Source organism: Xyrauchen texanus, chromosome 50 (genome assembly GCF_025860055.1).
Source record: "Xyrauchen texanus isolate HMW12.3.18 chromosome 50, RBS_HiC_50CHRs, whole genome shotgun sequence".
Taxonomy (NCBI): domain Eukaryota; kingdom Metazoa; phylum Chordata; class Actinopteri; order Cypriniformes; family Catostomidae; genus Xyrauchen; species Xyrauchen texanus.
This window is the reverse complement of record NC_068325.1, coordinates 14,717,020-14,738,124: the sequence shown is the minus strand read 5'-3', so window position 1 is coordinate 14,738,124 and position 21,105 is coordinate 14,717,020. Positions and strand designations below refer to the sequence as shown.

At 38.0% G+C, this 21,105-nt stretch overlaps 1 protein-coding gene across 1 annotated transcript; it reads left to right on the top strand.

Annotated features, from left to right (window-relative positions):
• The first annotated feature begins 629 nt into the window (after positions 1 to 629).
• tdrd5 (tudor domain containing 5) lies at positions 630 to 17,846 on the top strand. The gene is made up of 18 exons (XM_052123734.1): positions 630 to 715; positions 1,193 to 1,423; positions 1,663 to 2,100; positions 3,596 to 3,759; positions 3,895 to 3,978; positions 4,061 to 4,117; positions 4,542 to 4,710; positions 4,819 to 4,997; positions 8,963 to 9,177; positions 11,397 to 11,606; positions 11,754 to 11,820; positions 11,946 to 12,143; positions 12,245 to 12,406; positions 14,443 to 14,554; positions 14,650 to 14,792; positions 15,762 to 15,888; positions 17,459 to 17,653; positions 17,821 to 17,846. The coding sequence occupies exons 2-17, from the start codon at positions 1,195 to 1,197 to the stop codon at positions 17,641 to 17,643; spliced, it is 2,739 nt and encodes a 912-aa protein (XP_051979694.1). The 5' UTR covers positions 630 to 715; positions 1,193 to 1,194; the 3' UTR covers positions 17,644 to 17,653; positions 17,821 to 17,846.
• Positions 17,847 to 21,105: the final 3,259 nt, after the last annotated feature.

The following is a 21,105-nucleotide window of genomic DNA, read 5'->3' as shown; positions in this document are numbered from 1 at the left end:
TGATCATGGTATAAATATTGGGGGGTTGTACTTGCTTGTTTTTATTATGGAGGTGGTGGGGGGTTACCTCCCCACAATCCCCACTAGAATCTACGCTCCTGGTCATGCATAATATTACAAGAAAATCAGTATCAATCCATGTGAACTCAGAATGTGCACGCTCAGCAGCAGGAGTGTTTGCATGGTGGAAGGGCTAATCTGGCACATTTCACTTGAAGTCTACATCTTTCCACATAACCGGTAATTAAATACAATTTACGTCTAAAAGACGATTAGAAGCGAATTAAAGTCGCGTTGAATATGGTTAAACGCACTTGTCTGCATCCATTCTTATAAAATTTGATATTGGGTGATATTTCAACATTTGCATCACTACAGCGTGCTAGCTAGTGCACCTGTGTATCATCAACGACTCAGTGTTTTGAACGAATCATTTAAGTGAACGAATCGTTCTCGTTTACTTACATTTTTCGGTTGGTCGTCAATTCAGTGGCTCACTCATAACACATACAAGACGCTAAAAAATATGTAAATATGTAAAGATGTAATGTAATGAAAGGGGTGACTGAACGAATCTTTTTGGTTAATGGATTCAAAAGACTCGACTCACATGGATGATATTGGGAGAGTAAGCAACGTCGTTTGTCGCGTGTCCTGCATGGAGAGATAAATACATTTAGTTTCCAACACAATTGAACGTCGTCTTTTAGTAAAGGTAAGTAATCGTTCATAAAACACATATAAGGCATACATAAATATATGTTGATGAATGCGTTTAAAAGTTTACCAGTCAAGAAAGTGCCACATGCATGCGCATGTTTTGCATTCAAGCAGTACTGTCATAAAATTAAAATAAACATAGTTAACTGATATTTTCTAACTATTTATTGTTTTCAAAAAAAATTCTAGTTTGCACCAAGTGTGCAAACCATGATAGCCTATATAACTAAAATGTACTTGCATTAAACTGCAATGTCTATTAACGCTACGTTATATTAAGTTCTACCCTGATTGAAAAAGAAAACAACAGCTAAAACTGGCCTAAGCTGGTTGTCTGGTCTGAATTAAGCTAGCTTGACCAGGTAAAACCAGCCAACTGACCATGCTGGTCGACCAGATAAGCCCATCCAACCAGCTTGGGCTGGTTTCAGCAGGCTATTCCTTATAAAGTTCCTCATCTTTTTAATTGTAGGAATGGCCCAGGATCAGCTTCTCAAGGGTCTTAGGAAGGATGTCCGCTCTCTGCTGATATCTGCCAAGCATGGCTTGACCCCAGAACAGCTCAAAAGAGACTACCAGACCATGCTGGGCTATCCCATGCCCCTCAGGTTACTGGGTTTCCATAATATTCTGGAAATGGTTAAGGAAATGCCCGATGTTGTGCGCTTGGAATTCCGCCTGGATGGCAGCATCATTTTGAAAGGTATTCACAGTATATTAGCTGTTTTGGTTTGATGGTAAATAATTATGTTTATGCACTAAAGAATAGAGAGTATATCTATGACTTCTCTTAAGGGGCATTCACACTGACAAAAATGTTATTGCTTGAAGCAGCCATGTGGCTGTATTGTAGGTCATACTGATCATTTCTCCTTGTTTATTGTCAGTATTGGTTCTTACTAACTACTCTTTTGGAATAAGCCTGTATCTTTCTCTTTGCAGCCATTGGAGATGAAAGCACCAAAGGTATTGAAGAGCTGGTGTCAAAACAACGTGACCACAAACCCAAACCCAAATCCTATGAAAGGAAGAGAAAACCAGGGAATTTCCAAGTCCGTTACATGCCCCACCAGCCAGTTATTCTTCCTCGCCGTGGCCAGGTTAAACCCACCCTGCCTGCACAGCTACGCAGCCAACTAAAACAATTACTATCCCATGGCCCTGTCAGACTATCAGAGCTGGAGCCCAGGTATATAGCACAGTTTGGAAGGCCGTTCCAGATAATGCAGTATGGCTTCTACTCCATTTCCGAAATGCTGGCGGCTGCTTCGGACTTCATAGTCATGAAGCAAAGTCGCACTGGAACTCAGTTGCTTCTGAGAAGTCCAGTCTCCACACAGGATGAGAAATATAATCTGAAGTTAAATCCTTCCAAGCAGTGTATGTATTAATATATTTATTATAAGGGAATTTATGTAGATTTTTATGCTTCAAAACTGTTTTTTATGATTTCATATTTTGCAAAAAGATTTGAAAAAGATAGGAAAATTGAGTTATTGTTTTCAAAGTATGCGATTAATGGGGAACATTTTCATTGCAATGGGAACAATGGGAAAATGCTGTTCTAGTGTGGATGAAACGTAGCAAATTTCAAATGAGAACGTATTCGTGTGGATGTGATCTGCGTCTGTTGTCTATTTTACAGTGGCTTTGAATGGTGCTTATCCAATACAAATTTCGAAGCGAAACTAGCGGAATCCTTTTATATTATTAGTTATTTGTAGCCTGAAGCCACATTCACACTAATATGCTTTCATTTGAAAACGCATTTGTTTCAATTCATTTACACCTCTCATCCACAGTAGAACTGAGTTTTCCTCCAATGGAAATGCTCTCCAATACAACAAACTTTGAAAAAACTGTGATGTTATGAAACTGAAAATGTAGCTTTTTAAATGCAAACATATTAGTGTGGATGTGGCTTGTGTATATTGGCTATTCTACGGTGGCTTCGAATGGTACTTAATCCTATCAGAATTTTGAAGGGAAACTAGCGGTATGAGCCTCGAGCCACGTCCACAATTATGTTTTCGCTTGAAAATGCATTCATTTGGATTAGTTTATAGTCTCTCATCAGCGCAAGAACTGTGTTCTCCAACGAAAATGGAGCACTTTGAAAATGTTCTCCATTACTGCATATGTTGAAAAAACTGTGATGTTTGGAGACTGAAAATTTAGCTTTTTAAACGTTAACACTGTATATGTCTTGTGTAAATCGGCTATTCTACAATGGATTTAAATGGTGCTTATCCAATGAGGATTTAGAAGCTAAAGTAGTGGAATTCCTTTATAAGATTAGACTCGGCCACGTCCACACTAATACGTTTTCGTTTGAAAATGTATTAATTTTGCTACGTTTACTCCTTTCATCCACACTTAAACTGCGTTTTCTTCCAACAAAAACTGTGAGCTTTTTGAAAACGCTCTCCATTACCACATACTTTGAAATAGCAGTGACTTTAGTAAACTGAAAACGCATTAGTGTGGATGTGGCCGAATTTGTAGTTTACTCAATTGTAACTTAATGTTTTTGCGCTGATGCCAGACTTCACAATCATTTATGTATTGTCTTATATTTTTGTTTACATCCCATCAAGTTAAAAATTAAGAGTAAATAATCAAATGTGAAGTACCTTAATTTTGAAAATATCCACATACAGTATATAGCACATGGTTTAATAATATATAACCCATTTATTATTGTATTCCTATGAAAACATACAGCTGTATTATGATATACAGTATACCATTACTGTGATATAATTACATGTACTGTGATATAAGGTTTTGGTCAATCGGCCTATTTACAATTTCTTGTTTGCATCATCTGTTCCATGGAGATGCTTCAGGAGATCCTGTTCATTTTGTTTTACAGTGGCATCTCCTATTGTGGCAAAGGAGAAGCCGGTGGCATTCAGTCCTAAAGCATTTACACCACCAGAACGTGAGAAAGACCATCAAGATTCACAGATCTTCTCTGCCTTTCCATCGCCAGATCCCAAAAAAGGAGATCCATCATTTGAAAAAACGGTTTTAAAGGTTTGGATATCCATCATAAAAAATTATTGCTTTTTCAATTGACACTGAGATACCTCTTCTTCACAGTCTCTTTTACACAGCAAGTTTTATTGCATTTTTTAAAAAGCTATATTATCTGGGTAAATCTTCTTAAAGGTTGAGGAGGAGCTCAAACAGCAGATTCTTGAGAAGGGCACCACTGGCAATGTCAGTTGCGAGCTGAAAGATAAGCTCCGGAAGGTCAGTCATAACAGCTGAAAGTCTTGCTTCTCTCATGCATCTTTTCTCCTTTCATATGTTTGAGATATGCATCTTATTTCAGGTTGTAGCTGAAATTGGCAATGGAATCTCCATTCACAATCTCCCCAAAGAATACAAGGTTTGAATTTACAGGGGAATCTCACAATACTGTCAAAAACATGTCTGGGTCAATTTAAAAAGAAAAACTAACAAATTGGTAATAAGAAGCCTGCACTGTAACATTTTCATAACAATTTAGCACATTTTCCCTGAATTTCTTTCTCAAAAGAAGTTCTGTAGCAGAATGTCTAAACTCCATTTGTCCAGACAATAAAAACAAAGGGTGACCACAGCTGTTCCTGGATGAACTGTCCTTTTAAAGATCCTTCCGTTTCTGTATGCAAAACATACTATTTTTAAATGTTTTTCTTCTTGGGTGAAATATGACCAGGACATGTTCTTCGTGAGATTCGTCCATACGTCGTGATATAAACAAATTTCTTGTTGTCTGTTTTTCTTTCTTACCACTTATTTAAAGCTTGTTTTACATTTATTATGGTTAGAGAATGTATGGCGAGGAGTTGCCGTTGACCCAATGTGGCTTTCTGAGTGCGAAAGAGATGGTTGGAGCTTTGAGCGACACGTTCTCCATCCAACCTGGAACCGAAGATGACGAAAACCACTGGATCATTGTTGAGTACAAACTGAATGACACACCACCAACTGAACCTGGTAGTGCCTTAATTACCTGCTCCCATTACCTCCCTTATACATCGTATTGATAAGACCAAATTACCCCTTTTTAATGTGACTTTGATTGTGATGTATTTATGTTGCAAGAATTAGCCACGGGTCACGGCACCACTTCCAGTCCGGCAGCCGAATTGACGAATCCCTCCAGGAAAGACTATTACTTCAGCTGCACTGAGTCTGCCTGCGAGCACAAAGAGGCGGAGCAAACCACAGACTCCCAAGTGTCTGATACTGAGAACAAAGTCACCAATAAGACCATTCATCAGGTTAAAAATCATTTTTGATAATCTGTTATCCTTCCCCACTAATTTAAAATTAGGGATGGGAATCGATAGGTATTTATCTGTTCAGATTACCTTAACGATTCCGGTTCCTTAAAGTTTCCAGTAACGATTCCAGTAGTTCTTTTGAGGAAGCATTATTTGAAAATGAGAAATGCAATTCTTATTGGATTCATCATCCTCTGCAGTCTGTTGCCAAATGATGAGATACTTTAAGATTTCTACTGAGCAGATATAACAAATCACATGTAAAAGTAATACAATTCTTGTATTTGCTAACTTTTTAGAGACATATATCCAATCCAACAAATGAATTTATCTAGGCTTGTGTATCTTTAAACAATGTCATATGAGCAACCAGTCAGTAACTGCACTGCTTGATTGAAGTCTCTCCGGTCTAAAGCGTTCCAGAGACAGTTTAGACAGTGTTCTGTTGTCTGATATTGTACTTCAAGCTTGTAAGACTTGAACAGTATATTTAATTTTGAGTTGGACATTCATAACTTGCACATTAGTGTAAGATTAATACTATACTGGACTAGACCGGAAGCGCTGTCTGTTTCGCTTTAGATTCTAAGGAATCAGCTCAAATGAGTCATCCTTTTGGAATCAGACTGTTCTGGAAGCGCCTTTATGTTTCGCTCTGTAGATTCAAAAGAGCCGGCTCATCTAAATCGTTCTTTAGGGCAGTGGTTCTCAACCGGTGGGGGGGCGCGCGAGTAGGCTACGATGGAAGGGAAAAAAAACTGGAAAAAAAAAATTTTTGGGCACATTTTTTTATCACTAAACTACTGTCATAAAAAGTTATAGTTTTGTATATACATAACTCTTGAATAAAAATTAAAATGTGTTTGGACTGATTTAAAAAAAAACAGTTTTGAACAAATTTGATTGGTTTGTCGATAGTGAGCACAAATGCAGGTGATAAGCATAAGCGGTTTCATTAAGCGAGTCATTGAGTCGTTCATTCAAACGATTCGTTCAAACGGCCGATTCATCAAGAATGAGACAGATGTTTGTGAATGGGTCATTGAATCTTTGACTCAACCGATTCGTTCACAACACTGAATCATTCAAAACACGATTGAGTATTGCTGTGAGATGCGATATGGCTATGCTGTGATCTTTGTTTGGATTCATCGGATCTATTTTCGCTGCTAAAATAGACCAAAACAGTCATTATTTCGTCTAAAATGTAAGTGACTTAATATTATTAACTTGTTTGTTGAACTGTCATATGAAATCAGTGTCACATTTTCAATCGTGAGGTGATGGTAAATTAAGTGATGGTCAATTGTCCGCTCTCTTGGTCGTCAGGTCGTGTGATGTATGTTGCTGAACTGTATTCAAATGTTATAAATATAAAAACGCCACATTTTGAAATTTAACTGCAGTATGTCAATTTAGTTTATTTGTGTTTGCTGCGCTCATAGACTTTAGAAAACGGCGCTCATTTGTTTGATTTCAACCTGTCTTTGCAAGGCCACGAAACTCATATTTTGCTCCTTGCAGACAAAGTGCACGCCTTCACACAAAAACTAGACCTCTGGCATGGCCGCATCAGTCGAGGGAACTGCGACATGTTCCCCAGCCTTGCAGACTTTATCACTGATGCAGGCACGTCACACGATTTCTCCTCCCTATTTCAATCAGCGTCTGAGCACCTGTCAGCAATGAGAAAACAATTTGCGACGTACTTTAAAGAGGATTATCGCTCTTTTGCGTGGGTTCGAGATCTGTTTGTGTGCACAGCAAACGAGCTATCAATTGATATGCAGGAACAGCTTATTGAGCTGAAGAGTGACAGTAGACTGAAGGAACTCTTTAGCTCCTGCCCTCTTTCGTCATTCTGGGCAGCACTGATGCAGGAATACCCTGAACTCTGTGACGTCGCCTTGAAGATTCTCCTTCCTTTCGCGTCGACATATTTGTGTGAGGCAGGATTCTCAAAAATGACTGCACTCAAAACGAAATACCGCAATCGTGCACAAATCGAGGATGATTTGAGGCTATGTTTATCAAACATTGAGCCAAGAATTGAGGATCTTTGCAAGGCAAAGCAGGCTCAGGTCTCACGTTAACATCACCTACCAGCAAGCTTCTGTAAAAAATTCAGATGATGCCTACTATTAGGCCTAGTAATAATAACAATAATAAAGCATAAATTAATATCAGAGGTCTGGTGACAATTCCCAATTATAGCAATAGCCTAGTAATGATAATAGGCCTACTGATGATGATGATAATAATAATAATAACAACAATAAAGCATGTAACCTCATATAATTATATAGCAATAGCCTAGTAATGATGATAGGCCTACTACTACTCATAATAATAATAATAATAATAATAATAGTAATGCCTGCAAGCTCACATTAGAAGTCTGGTGCTACTGCCAATTATTATAATATATAATAATTATTATTATTATAATAATAATAATAATAATAATAACAATAACAACAATAAAGCATGGGGCGGGGGGGCAGCTTGCAAAATGTTGAGAACCCCTGCTTTAGGGAATCAGGCCATACCATAAGCGATGTCTGTTTAGCACTGTAGATTTAACAGTGTCGGCTCATAAGAGTCATTTGTTTGTGCATTTGACTCTTTTAACCCAGTAGAGGGCAGTGCTCCTTCAGAAATGCTCTGCTGGAAACACAGTTAGGGTATTTCAGTATGGTGTTCGAGCTGCATTGTTGGAAAATTCATGAAGGGGAACCATTAACGGAACAGTCACGAAGATCATCCGGTTTTGGTGTTTTGTAAAGAATGGAACTGGTTCTGAACGAGACAGGCTGCTCGGCAAGGAAGAAGCCGCTGCTCCAAAACCACCATAAAAAAGCCAGACTACAGTTTGCAAGTGCACATGTGGACAAAGATTTTTCTTTTTGGAGAAATGTCCTCTATGGCAAAGCAGTTAATTTTGGTTTCATTAGGCTAATGACCATCGTTATGTTTGGAGGAAAAATGGAGAGGCTTGCAAGCCCTAGAAAACCATCCCAACCGTGATGCATGTGGGTGGCAGTATCATGTTGTGGGGGTGCTTTGCTGCAGGAGGGACCAGTGCACTTCACAAAATAGATGGCTGGATATATTGAAGCAACATCTCAAGACATCAGCCAGGAAGTTAAAGCTCGGTCACAAATGGGTTTTCCAAATGGACAGTGACCCCAAGCATACCTCCAAAGATGTGGCAAAATGGCTTAAGGACAAAAAGTCAAGGTATTGGAGTGGCTATCACAAAGCCCTGACCTCAATCCAATAGAAAATTTGTGGGCAGAACTGATAAGGAGTGTGAGCAAGGAGGCTTACAAACCTGACTCCGTTACACCAGTTCTGTCTGGATGAATGGGACCAAATTCCAGCAACTTATTGTGAGAAGCTTGTGGAAGGCTACCCAAAACGTTTGACCCACATTAAAAAATGTAAAAGCAATGCTACCAAACACTAACAAAGTGTGGGTAAACTTCTGACCCACTGGGAATGTGATGAAAGAAATAAAAGCTGAAATAAATCATTCTCTCTATTTTTCTGACATTTCACATTCTTAAAATAAAGTAGTGATCCTAACTGACCTAAAACAGGGAATGTTTTCTATGATTAAATGTCAGGAATTTTGAAAAACTGAGTTTAAATGTATTTGGCTAAAGTGTATGTAAACTTTACATACTTGTAAGTATTCTGAATTCAACTGTATATTTATAGCAACTTACCTGAATAATAATACATATAGTTTAATGGCGCAGACTTTTGAAGTTAAGTCTATCGCCCCCTTATGACTAAGGTTTGTTACCGCCACGGCAACGCAAGTATGAATGTATACATACTGTATAGTATTTATTATATGCAAATGTTGATGCAAACTAAATGTAGCCTAGATTTTCTAGACTGTAGGATTCTTAACTTACATTAAATAATAAACAATATGTGACTGGTTGTCATAGATGCCGGATCTTTTCCCGGAGTTGAAGGTGACCGGTGGCACGTTGATTCCTCCTGACGCAGTGCGCTGCCAGAAGCTGAAGCCTCCCACTCGCAGGAAGGAGAGAGAGCTGGTGCCAGTGCTGGTGGAGCAGACAGAGTCTCCCAGTCAGTTCTACGTCCGCTTCAGCCAAAACAAGGAGGCCAGAGCCCTTGAGAACATGATGATTGAAATGAGGTATCTTCCTTCATAGCATCTCAATCCTAAACAGTTACTGGCCAACTGATGGGGGGGGGGGGCGATCCACAACAAACATGCATCTGTCTGGGCTGTTTGCCATTGTAAATGCATTAGATGGATGTCTTTAGCCCTATTTGAACAGAATTAGTATAACATGGGTTTATTTTTACTGGATGTTTTATAGAATGTAAAAGACACTGTAAAAATAAATGTATGTAAATACAATTTAAAAGAAAAAACATGTGAAACAAAATGCAAAATGCACCAATTAACATTTCAAACTGTAGTATGTCTACATTGTCACATCACATTACTAACATTGCATGTTTAATCCAGCGAGTAACTGGATTAAACGTGCATCTAAGAAACCTTTTCTGCGGCACCTAGAGGTCATGTGGTAGAAATTTTTATATAAATGTAAAGGTCTTTCAAATGGCTCCTAAATAGACAAAGCATATAGCAAATTAAAGCTCTCATTCTCAGGAATGTGACTGTTTATTTTGTTGCCCAAATACCACTGTTTGAAAGATTTTCAAAAAGAATCTCAAAGTGACATGATTTTTGCAAGTCATCAAATACAAACGTCTCTTTTATGTGTTGATCACTGCGTCTGTAAACCCCAAAAGCTAAAAACTCTATATCGGCTTTTCCTTTTTCTAAAAAAAAAAATTTTTTTTTTTACTTGTCTGTGAACTTGCTTATGTGAATAATCCAATGTTATATCCAAGTTATCTAGAACAAAATATGTGGTCCAGCAGGAAAAGCATGTTAAACAAATCATCTGAAATGTATGTTATCGACTATCGCAAATGGGAATATCTCCGCTTTCTAGTCCACTCTGAACTTTTAGTCTTCTTAGAGGCCAAGATAATCGATTGAACTGAAAATTAGACTAAGAGTCTATGGACGAGCACATCTGTTAGGGCTGAAATGCATTAGAGCACCACCTACATTTGAGATCAGCATTTTATGATGGAAGAAAATTATTTTTTTCTAGTACTTTCTGCCATCTAGTGGAATAAAATAACACTTTCTGGAGGGAGATGGAGTGAACAGAACCAGAATTACATGCTTCCAAATTTAGGACAAAGAAAAAATATTTCTATTCATCATAATATTGTAAACATATACAATATTACACTTCCTGGCCAAAAGTAAAGTCGCCATTTGGATTTATATAAGCAAATACTTCAGAGCCTTTGATTGGATCATTATTGCAGTGATTAATGTTTCAGCTGGCAACAATTCTTTTAACCATAACTGATGCAGTGTGTAGCTTTACATTTCTTAAACAACCATGTTGAAAGATGTATCCTTCAACATGCACAATGCGACAAGAACTTACAGAATTTGGACTAAACAGCAGTGTAGCCACAAGAAAACCACTTGTTAGTGAGGCTAATCTGAAAAACTACTTCAATTTGCTAAGATGTTTTAAGATTGGACTGTGGAGCAATGGAAAAGGTAATTTGGTTTGATGAGTCCAGATTTACCCTATTCCAAAGTGATAGGCACATCAGGGTAAGAAGGGAAGTGCATGAACCGATGCACCCATCATACATAGTGCTCACTGTGGAGGCAGTGTTCTGATCTGGGGTTGCTTCAATTGGTCAGGTCTAGGCTCAGCAACGTTATGCGGCAATTAAATGAAGTCAGCTGACTGCCTGAATGTAATGAATGACCAGGTTATCCCATCAATGGATTTTGTCTTCCCTGACAGCACAGGCATATTCCAGGATGACAGTGCCAAGGTTCATCGGGCTCAAATTGTGAAAGAGTGGTTCAGGGAGCACGAGGAATCATTTTCACACATGAATTGGCCACCACAGAGTCCTGACCTTAACCCCATTGAAAGTCTTTGGGATGTGCTGGAGAAGACTTGACAGAGTGGTTCGACTCGAGTCATCAATACAAGATCTCGGCCAAAAACGTACTCTGGTTGGATATAAATGTTGTGATGTTGCATATGGTTGTCGAAACAATGCCACAACGAATGCACATCGTAATAAAAGCTCAAGATAGTCCAACGAAATATTAGAATATGTGACCTTTTATTTGCCCAGGCAGTGTATCCACGAATAATATGATGAATTATAATAATTGGACAATTTTTTTATTTATTTAATTTGTCACCCTGGAAATGGAAGGTCAAGTCGATCACACTGTGCACATTTACATATCCCAATCCGAACATACCCGATCTGTCCTTTTTCCAGGAGCTGTTACTCATGTCCAGATGTGATGGAGAGATACCGGCTGCCTGATGCTTATGTGCGGCCAGGTCAGGTGTGCTGTGTGGCCCCCAGAGACATGTGGTTGTACAGAGTGGTGATCCATGAGGTACTCGGTGACACTGAGGTAAAGGTCTACTATGTAGACTTTGGGAATATCACCAAAGTGGATCAGAATAGCCTCCGATTTCTCAAGTGAGTAAAGTGCACACATTGTAAATGAATGTCTGAGATTTGGACTGTGATGATGTTGTAATATAAATAGTAATATCAGATTGAAAAGAGATGGAATAACATTAACATAAGTTCTTCAGTAAATAATAAATCAAAATATCTTTCCAGAGCTTGTTACGCTGACCTCCCGGCCCAGGCTGTCCCGTCAATGTTAGCTGGAGTTCGGCCCATCACGGTAAGTGCTGTGCTGGAACATTCTGTCATTTATTCACTTATGTTGTTCCAAATCCATATGACTTTCTTTTTGTTTTTTTTACATAGAATTCAAAATTGAGATGCAATTGCTTTCTTTTGCTACAGAGCATTTGGACTCAGAGTGCCATCAGCTCGTTCCAGAGGATGTGCTGTGAGCGCACTCTGGTGGCCGCCATCCACAGCTACCAAGAGAACTTCTTGTTGCTCTTCCTGTGTGACACAAACACAGAAGAGGATGTTTACATTCATCTCGTACTACAGGAAGAGGGTCACGCCCTTTCATGCACTACTGCTTTTGGATCGGTCTGGATATAAATCTTAATTGCACTTACAATACATGCATGCCTATTCTCTTCTTATTCTGATCTCCTGTGGTTGCTGGTTTCTTCTGGTTTGGGTATTAGGTATCAGGAGAGTTCAATCCATTGAGCTTTTACCTTGGAGGTGATCAACTTGAGGACATAAAAGAGTCTGTTTCACCTTCCACACCTTCTCCAGATGCCAAACATGTACAGAACTCTGAGGTCCAATCTTGTGGAAGTCCCTCTCTGAGCTCCTCTCAAACGGTACCTTTAGTCGAAAAACCTCTCAAAATGCATTTTTTGCTATGGTTCTCAATTTTATCGGTCATGCCCCACTTAGAAACCAGAAAAACTGATGTGCCCCCCAAGAACCCATCATAATATGATTGTTTATCAGTATTGTTGCCAGATTTATTGGTAAAAGAAAAACTCATGATATTATCTTTTCTTTTTCTCACATTGAGAAAAAAAAAGAAGCTTGAGACATTCTATTTAGTAGAATTTCCAATGAGGGAAAACATGCGCAAATTTTATTTGGTAAATGGTTTGTATGTTGCTCATTTCACATCAGCGGGGTTGAATATCATTGTCACAATCTGATTATGCTGCAGTGTTGATTATGTTAAGTTACTAGCCCACTGATGAGTAAGGGGGCCATTCAGACCAAATGTGCTTTTGCATCTGTCTTCGACTGTTGTGCCTCATCTTGGTGTTTTTTCAGTATCTCGCACAGAAGCACTGCATTTTTATAGAGCCCGTGTCAAGCTATAATTATGAATGTTTTCGTTTGGAACGGCAGCTTCAATAAAAACCTTTCAATTTTTAAAACATGTGTCTAGACACCTGTATTCTGTTATATTAAACAGCACTGTCTAGCTGTTTAGAAAACTTCAACTAAAAAATTGGTTTTGAGACACCTGCATTTTCTTTAATTTGTTGCGCTGCCTCTAGATTTTAAGTGCAAGATCGTTTTCATTCAGAAAAGCCGCTTAAATGGAATAAGTCAACTTTTAAAAACATTTTGAGACACCTGCATTCTGTTGTGCTGCGTTTAGCCTATTAGCGCTAGAATGGTCCCTTAAGTTTAAAAGAACTTTAAACTTGTAATAACGTGCCTTGAGATGCCTGAATTTTGTTACATTTGTTGTGCTGCATCTGGTTGTTTAGCACAAGAAAGCCCTCGGTCTGAATGGCTTTTTCGTGAGTAATGTGAGATTATTTTTCCATTACAGTATTGAGGATAAGATTTATCCTCAACAGTAGAGAATGTGATTTTAGTGCAAGAACGTTTTCGTTCAAAACAGCCGCTTAAAAGAAAATCTACTTTTAAAACACGTTTCGAGATGCGTGCATTGTGTTATGTTTGTTGCACAGTGTCTAGCTGTTTAGTGCATGAATGCCTTCAGTCTGAATCGCCCTTTAAGTTAAAAAGAACTTCGCTTTTCAGCACAGTAATGAGCCCCTTGTGTTAAAAAGAATTTGAACTTTTAAAAATATGTTTCGAGACTTTTTTTTTTTTTTTTTTTTACATTCTTCACGCTGCCTCTAGCTTTTAAGTGCAAGATTGTTTTCATCCGGAACAGCTGCTCAAATTAAAACAATGTAAATGAATTTCAACTTTTAAAAACATGTCTTGAGACGGCTGAATTGTTACATTTTGTTGTGTTGCGTCTTGCTGTTTAGCACTAGAATGCTGTCAGTCTGAATCGCTTTTTTGTGTTGAAGTAATAAGTTAGATTTTTTTGCATTACAGTATAGGGAATGAGATTTTAGTGCAAAAAAGTTTCAGTTTGGAACATCAGCTCAAATGAAAACGTCAACGTTTAAAATGCATTTTAAGACACCTGCATTCTTTCATGTTTGTTGCACTGTCTAGCTATTTAGAGCAAGAAAACTGAATGTCCCATTAAGTTTAAAAGAACTTCAACTTTTAAAAAGGTGTTCCTAGACACCTGTATTTTTTCATTCATTGTGCTGCCTCTAGCTTTTAAGTGCAAGATCGTTTTTATTCGTAACACCCGCTTAAATGCCGTTTAAAACATGTTTTGAGACACCTGCATTCTGTTATATTTGTTGCACTGTTTAGAGCAAGAACACCTTCGTTCTGAATTGTCCCGTAAGTTAAAAAGAACTTCAACTTTGAAAAATGCTTTTCGAGACTCCTGCATTTTGTTCAGTTCGGTCTGAACTGCCGCAAACTCTTTTGTTTACTCACAAACCATTTTTTTTTACTCTCATTATTTTACTTACATTTGGTGCTTGCCGAGTTTTAAGTTTCATCCCTGATTGTTTCTTTTCAGTTTTTCAGCTCTGAAAATGGAGAAAATATCCACTCCTCCAAAGATGTGGACCCAATCCTGGATCTTCCTGAGCTAGAGTTTATTACTGTTCCTGAGGTCAATGCTGCAGCTAAAGTGAGTCATATTTACATATAGTGGGTCTCACATATTTATATAAATATGCAATAATGTTTTGGGTTCATTTATTTAAACCTCATACCTTCTTTTAAAGTGAGAAAATAAATCCATTTGAGGCTCTCCAGAGTAAAGACCCATCATTCTGCAATGAATGGGACCAGGGATGGACAGCAGATAATAAAACAGATAAGACGACTCTTAAAACTGACATCCAGACAGAAGAAGGATTGAAAGTAAGAATGCCTGTCCTTCATTATAACTGACATCTCACCCTAAAACGAATGACATGACAAGTTTTGAGTGTCAAGTTCATTTTCTGTCCACACTGAAAGTGGAATACAGCGCAAGGCAAAAATATGATGGTAGAAATGTTTAGCACACCTTGCTCATATTAATAGTTGTGCTCATAATGATAGTTGTGGTGTTCATCTGTAGATGTTATCTCCTGTCGTATTGTTTCCCATTTCACCCCATTATAATACTGAGCCCTTTGGGAGGCAGTTGATCTTAATTGTGAGATGATTAGATGAGAATGCTAATTAGCCTCTCAACAGAGGTTCAGCTACATAATCATTCAACAAAGTGCTTGATGAGGAAAGGCAAGTTTTTACAAGAAAGACATGCAATACTAGCCAAAACATTAATTTTCAACAATTTTCAACCTGAAATGACTTAGCAGATGCAATTTTCTCTCTTAAAGAGACAGTTTACAACATAATGAAAATGCTGTAATTTACTCGGAATAAATATTAAAATGGCTGTATGTTACAATTCATGTCACACTGAATTAGCTCCCCATACGTCTATAAGCCACAACATTGACGGTAGCAATTTACACAAGGTTTTTCTGTTGTTGTTTTGGAACACCTCTGATCTACTTCAAGTCCTTTTGGATTCTATCATTTTAACTCTTTTGTTTTTGCTTTCACATCCTGAACACATGAGAGAAGTATTCTAAAAGTTTTCAAACCTAATGTTATGAAGGAACTGTATTCTGAATACAGGTGTTTGAAAACTTAACAAGGGCTGAATACAGTAACTTCATTTTTGTATTCTGGATTTGTAACACAGTTACATGTATTTCGTTAAAGCCCAACCCTGTTTATACACCATTTTTATAAAACTAATTCGGCAGCATGGCTGGAATTGTAAAATACTATTTTATTTTTATTAATTTTTTTATTTTTATTTTTTTAACATAGCAAGCAGCAGTAAGTGAACTTCAGAGGTGTGAGTTTCTAGGTGAACCAAAACCAGTCATATCCAGATGCAGCAGCCCCCTCATCATCCACAATCCCGGCCTGATGCAGTTTAACTGCAGTCATGCAGGTAGTCAAGCACATCACAAATGGACAAGCATCACTGATCGTCCATCAGTTCAATCTTTTAGTGTAAATTTCAAAAGAAATTAGAACAGTTAAAGATCTTTTTGCATTACAGTTATGAGAATGTGATTTGTTGCATTAAGAGTAACAAAAAAAACCTAACCTTTTTTTTGGGGGGTTACAGTGACAATTCACTTTTCTCATTACAGTAATGATTGCTATTTATTTTCATGTTACACAAATTGGTGGGAATGTTTTTCATGTTAAAGTAGAGGATGAGATTTTTTTGTTACTTTAGAGAATAACATTTTCTATGTTACAGTAATGGATGGGAATGTGATTTTTTTTTTTTTTTTTTTCTTTTTTTTTTTTATGTACATAATGACAGATTTTTTTTGCATTAGAGTATTCGAAGACATTTTTTTGTGCTACAGTAGAGGATGAGATTTTTGCTGAATACCAAACCTAGAGTCAAAAGTTTGAATCCAGGGCATGCTGAGTGACTCCAGCCAGGTATCCTAAGCAACCAAACTAGCCCAGTTGCTTGGGAAGTTAGCGTCACATGGGGTAACCTTCTCGTGGTTGCGATTAGTGGTTCTCACTCTCATTGAGGCACGTGGTAGAGTAGCATGAGCCTCCACATGCTGTGAGTCTCTGCAGTGTCATGCACAATGATCCATGTGATAATATGTGCGAATTGATTGTCTCTGAAGCGGAGGCAACTAAGAATTGTCCTCCACCACCTGGATTGAGGTGAGTAACCGCACCACCACGAGGACCTATTAAGTTATGAAATTGGGCATTCCAAATTGGGAGTAAAGGGGATACAAAATAAAAAAGAGAATGTGATGTTTCATGTTACAGTAATAAGAATGATTATTTAATTTTTTTAAAGTAGAGAATTTTTCATGTTATAGTAAAAACATTTTGTGTTACAGTAATGAATGGGAATGTGATTTTTTTTTATTTTTTTATACCGTAATGAGATTTTCTGTTTAATTGTCATGAAAGCAATGTCACAAATCATGATCTTAAAAATCGGGCTAAATTTCTTTAGGCAAAATATGATTTCTTATTTTCTTCTAAAATTTACCATTGATCAGTAAGTTCACAGTCTAATTACACAAACATGACCGTATAGTAAATTGATTTTATTATTTTTTATTTGACCTTATTGTTACTTTTATTCATTATTTTTATTTAGGTTACACAATTATAATTTACTAATGATGTAGCAACATCTGGGATTCATTTTATAAAGTTAAATACTTTCTCTTATCCCATTTTAATTTGCAGACACATCTGCATGTTATCCATTTCATTTTTCCCAAAAAGTGTTGCTCTGATTGTTTGTGCATCCTAACCATCCCGACATGGCAACATTGGCTGAAACAATGGCATGAGTTCAGGGCAGGTCATTATTTTTGCAATTGCATATAATGATGCAAGTGCCGCAGAAATTACACAATTCATCTTTTTGTTATGGTTAGGTTTTTGTGCTGCGAAGTTCTGCTCTTCTTTATGAATAGATATGATCGGATTCACTTATCACCCAGTTTTCGTCATTTCTACAGGTGTTCCTGTTTATCCGGTTCAGCCCCAACACTCTAACTTCATGTTGCGTTTAGTCCGCACATCAGACAGACTGGGTTCACATGCTCCATTCCAGCACCACACATCTCCGTTAGCTCTGAGACCAGCTGCTCGCCTGTCTGCTGGGGCCAACATTTTCAACTGGTTCTCCAACCAAATAGCCTGATTAGTCAAAAGTGTGTATGTTTGTTTCTTACATTTTGAGCACTTCCTTTTGCAACAGCATCCTAATGTTAGTGATTCCAAGAATTAAAGAAGCAGTAGAGGACACAAAGACTGAAGTGAATTGTTTTTTTTATCAAAATATCTCTCCTGTAGCGAATTGTTCTTGTTTTTATTGCAGGTACAGCGCTGATGTTTTACAATACGGACCAGATCACCTTCTCATCAAACTGGCCAGTTGTTTGTGTTTTATGTTTTATGAAGTTGCTTGTTCACCATTTTGTAAATAATTTTTTTTGTTACTGAGTTTTATAAATAAGAAAGACTGAAAACAAGGAACAAAATTGTGTCCATTTATTTTGTAGTGTCATCCATTGGATTTAGACAAAGTCCAGATTTAATGAAACTTAATCACAATTTGTGGGCTTCTGCTTGTCCAATCGCCTTTTGAGGATTGACCACAAGATCCAGGGATTTGCCTGGTCGCAGATCCAAAATTTCAATGTAATTATCACTGAGTCACTTCATTATCACTCTTGTCTTGTGACATGGTGCTCCGTCATGCTGGAAAATGCACGGATCATCACCAAATTGCTTCTTGATTGTTTGGAGAAGTTGCTCTTGCAGGACGTTTTGATACCATTCTTTATTCATGGCAGTGTTTTTGGGCAGAATTGTGAGAGAGCCCACTCCCTTGGATGAAAAGCAACCCCACACATGGATGGTCTCAGGATGCTTCACTGTTGGCATGACTCAGGATTCACCTTTTTCCAGGTGTTCCAAACAGTCGGAAGGGGCTTCATCAGAGAAAATAACTTGCTGTCCAATCCTTGTACTTCCTGCAGAATTTCAGTCTGTCCTTGATGTTTTTCTTGGAGAGAAGTGGCTTCTTTGCTGCCCTTCTTGACACCAGGCTATTGAATAAAAGTCTTCGCCTCACTGTGCATGCAGATGCACTCACCCCAACCTGCTGCCAATATTGATCAAGCTCTACACTGGTGGAGGAGACGGTCCTGGCGCTTACTGGACAATCTGGGATGTCCTGAAGTCTTCACTGCCATTTAACCTCTCTCCTTGAAGTTTTTGATGATCCGGTAAATGGTTCTTTCAGGTGCAATATTCTTTGTAGCAATTTCCTTGCATGTGAGGCCATTTTGATGCAAAGCTACGATGGCTGCATGTCTTTCTTTAGAGGTAAACATTGGTAACAAGAACACTGATTGGAAGCACTTCTTCCCTCATTTTATAGCAATCAGTCTGATTTTATAATCCAATCAGAATGATAGAGTGATTTCAGCTAACTAGTACTCGTTCACACTTTCCCAGGTGTTGCTGATATGATTCGTGAAATGATGTTAGCTGGTTATTTTGTGCCAGGGCCAAAATCAGTGAAATTTGGGTTTTTGTGATTTAAAGTTCATTCAAATTATTATTTTTTTTTGGCCAATGAAGCTTTTTGCAATTATTTGAAGTGCATCTGATCACTCTGCACAATAATCTAGAAACAATTTGAATCAACACCACAACAACTGAAGCAGAAAACGTTACGAAACACAAAATGTATGTGACTATCAATACTTTTTGGCCACGCCTGTAGTTTATTCTGCTTTGTTTTAATAATCTGTGTAACTTCAAGCTATTCCACTCACTCACGGTTTTTTCTTTTGGCATATTTACTTCAACCCAACAGTCTCCGTGGGAGATCAGGATCGTTGCTCCACTGAACATGGAGAAATATTAAATTACTCAAACAGGATGTCATGTTACCAAGTGCATCCGTAACATGCCTCAATAGTTCATGCAAACACAAACAAAGCAAAGCGTACAGCTTTGCAGTGCTCTGCTGGTCCTAAATCTACCTTGTTTGGCCAATTACTGTGTTAATGGCATCTTAATGAGCTTTCTGCTATGAGGTCCTGAAGAGGTCTGGTGTTTTTAAAAGGACCAGCTAAAGAATAATACCTTGTTTAAATGGAGAACAGAAGGCTGAATGTTGCTGAAAGCAAATTAGCATTGAACACTAAGATAATGAAGTTTAATAGAAGAAATTGACTTTTGAAAGGAGGACAGAACAGGTATTTACATTTTCAGAGTGGTGCTTTGCATGTGCACAACTTAATAATATGATGCTAGAGTGTTGCGGGTGGTTGCCGTGGCATTGCTAAGGGGTTGCCAGGTGAAAACCACGAGTCTTCCTTAGAAAAGTAAGAGAGCATCTCCCCCATGCCGAGTGATTTGTGGTATCACAGACAGTGCAGACTTGGGTTGCCAGCTGTCCTGTATTTTGGCCAAAAAGATGATGTAGCATAGGGGAATCCGCAAATATGACCGTGTCTAGCAATGCTATGATAAACTTTGAGAGTATTTTGACATGCACCTTCCGCAGGAGGCAAATGCATGAGGGAAGGGAGCTCTGATAGGATCAAATTAAAGCAATGCTGTATTGCAAATCATATTAGTCTGGCTAACTGACCCACACAGACCTGTTCCCTGCCAGGATGCCACTGGTTACCATAGAGACCTGTTGTTAGCCAATAGTGCTGTCTGGAAAAGAGCAGATAGAGTTGCAAGAAAAAGTATGTGAACCCTTTGGAATACCTGCATTTATGGATAAATTTATCTTAAAATCTCATTTGATCTTCATGTGAGTTACAATTATTAACAAACACAATCAATTTTAACTAATAATACACATTATTGTATTCTTGTACGCACTGAATACATCATTCAGATATTTACAGCATATGTTGGAAAAAGTATGTAAACCCCTAGGCTAATGACGTCAACAAAAGCTAATTAGAGAAAGCATTGCTGAGCACCTGATGTTTGGCAAAGACCACCTTGAAACTCCACAATGCTACTGGGAAAATGTTTTGTGGACTGATGAATCTAAGGTTGAATTACTTGGGAAGAACACGCAGCACTACGCATGGCATAAAAAGGGCACCGTACGCCAACATGAAAACATCATCCCAACGGTGAACAGAAAGCAGTTCTGTAAGGAGGAATGGTCTAAAATCCCTTCTGAACGTTGTGCAGGTCTAATCCGCAGCTACCAGAAAGGCTTGATTGAGGTTATTGCTGCCAAAAGAGGATAGGCCAGTTATTAAATGCAAGGGGTCACTTACTTTCCATGTGTTCAGTAAATACATGAAAGATTATAATTGTTTGTGTGTTGTTAGCTTAAGCACATTGTGTTTGTCTATACTTGTGACTTTAATGAAGATGAGATCACATTGTATGACCAATTAATACAGAAAACCCCCCAAAGCGTTGACATACTTTTTGTCGCCACTGCATATGGATGGAATAAAGATCCATAATTTATTCTAATAAGCATTGGGACATGCTTTGATCAAGATCAAGGCAAAAATGATAATTGACATTGGTCTTTTGACCTTTGGAAAGTGCTGTCCATGCGACTTAGGCCTACACATCAGGTCAATGCCAGTAATGACAAGATACG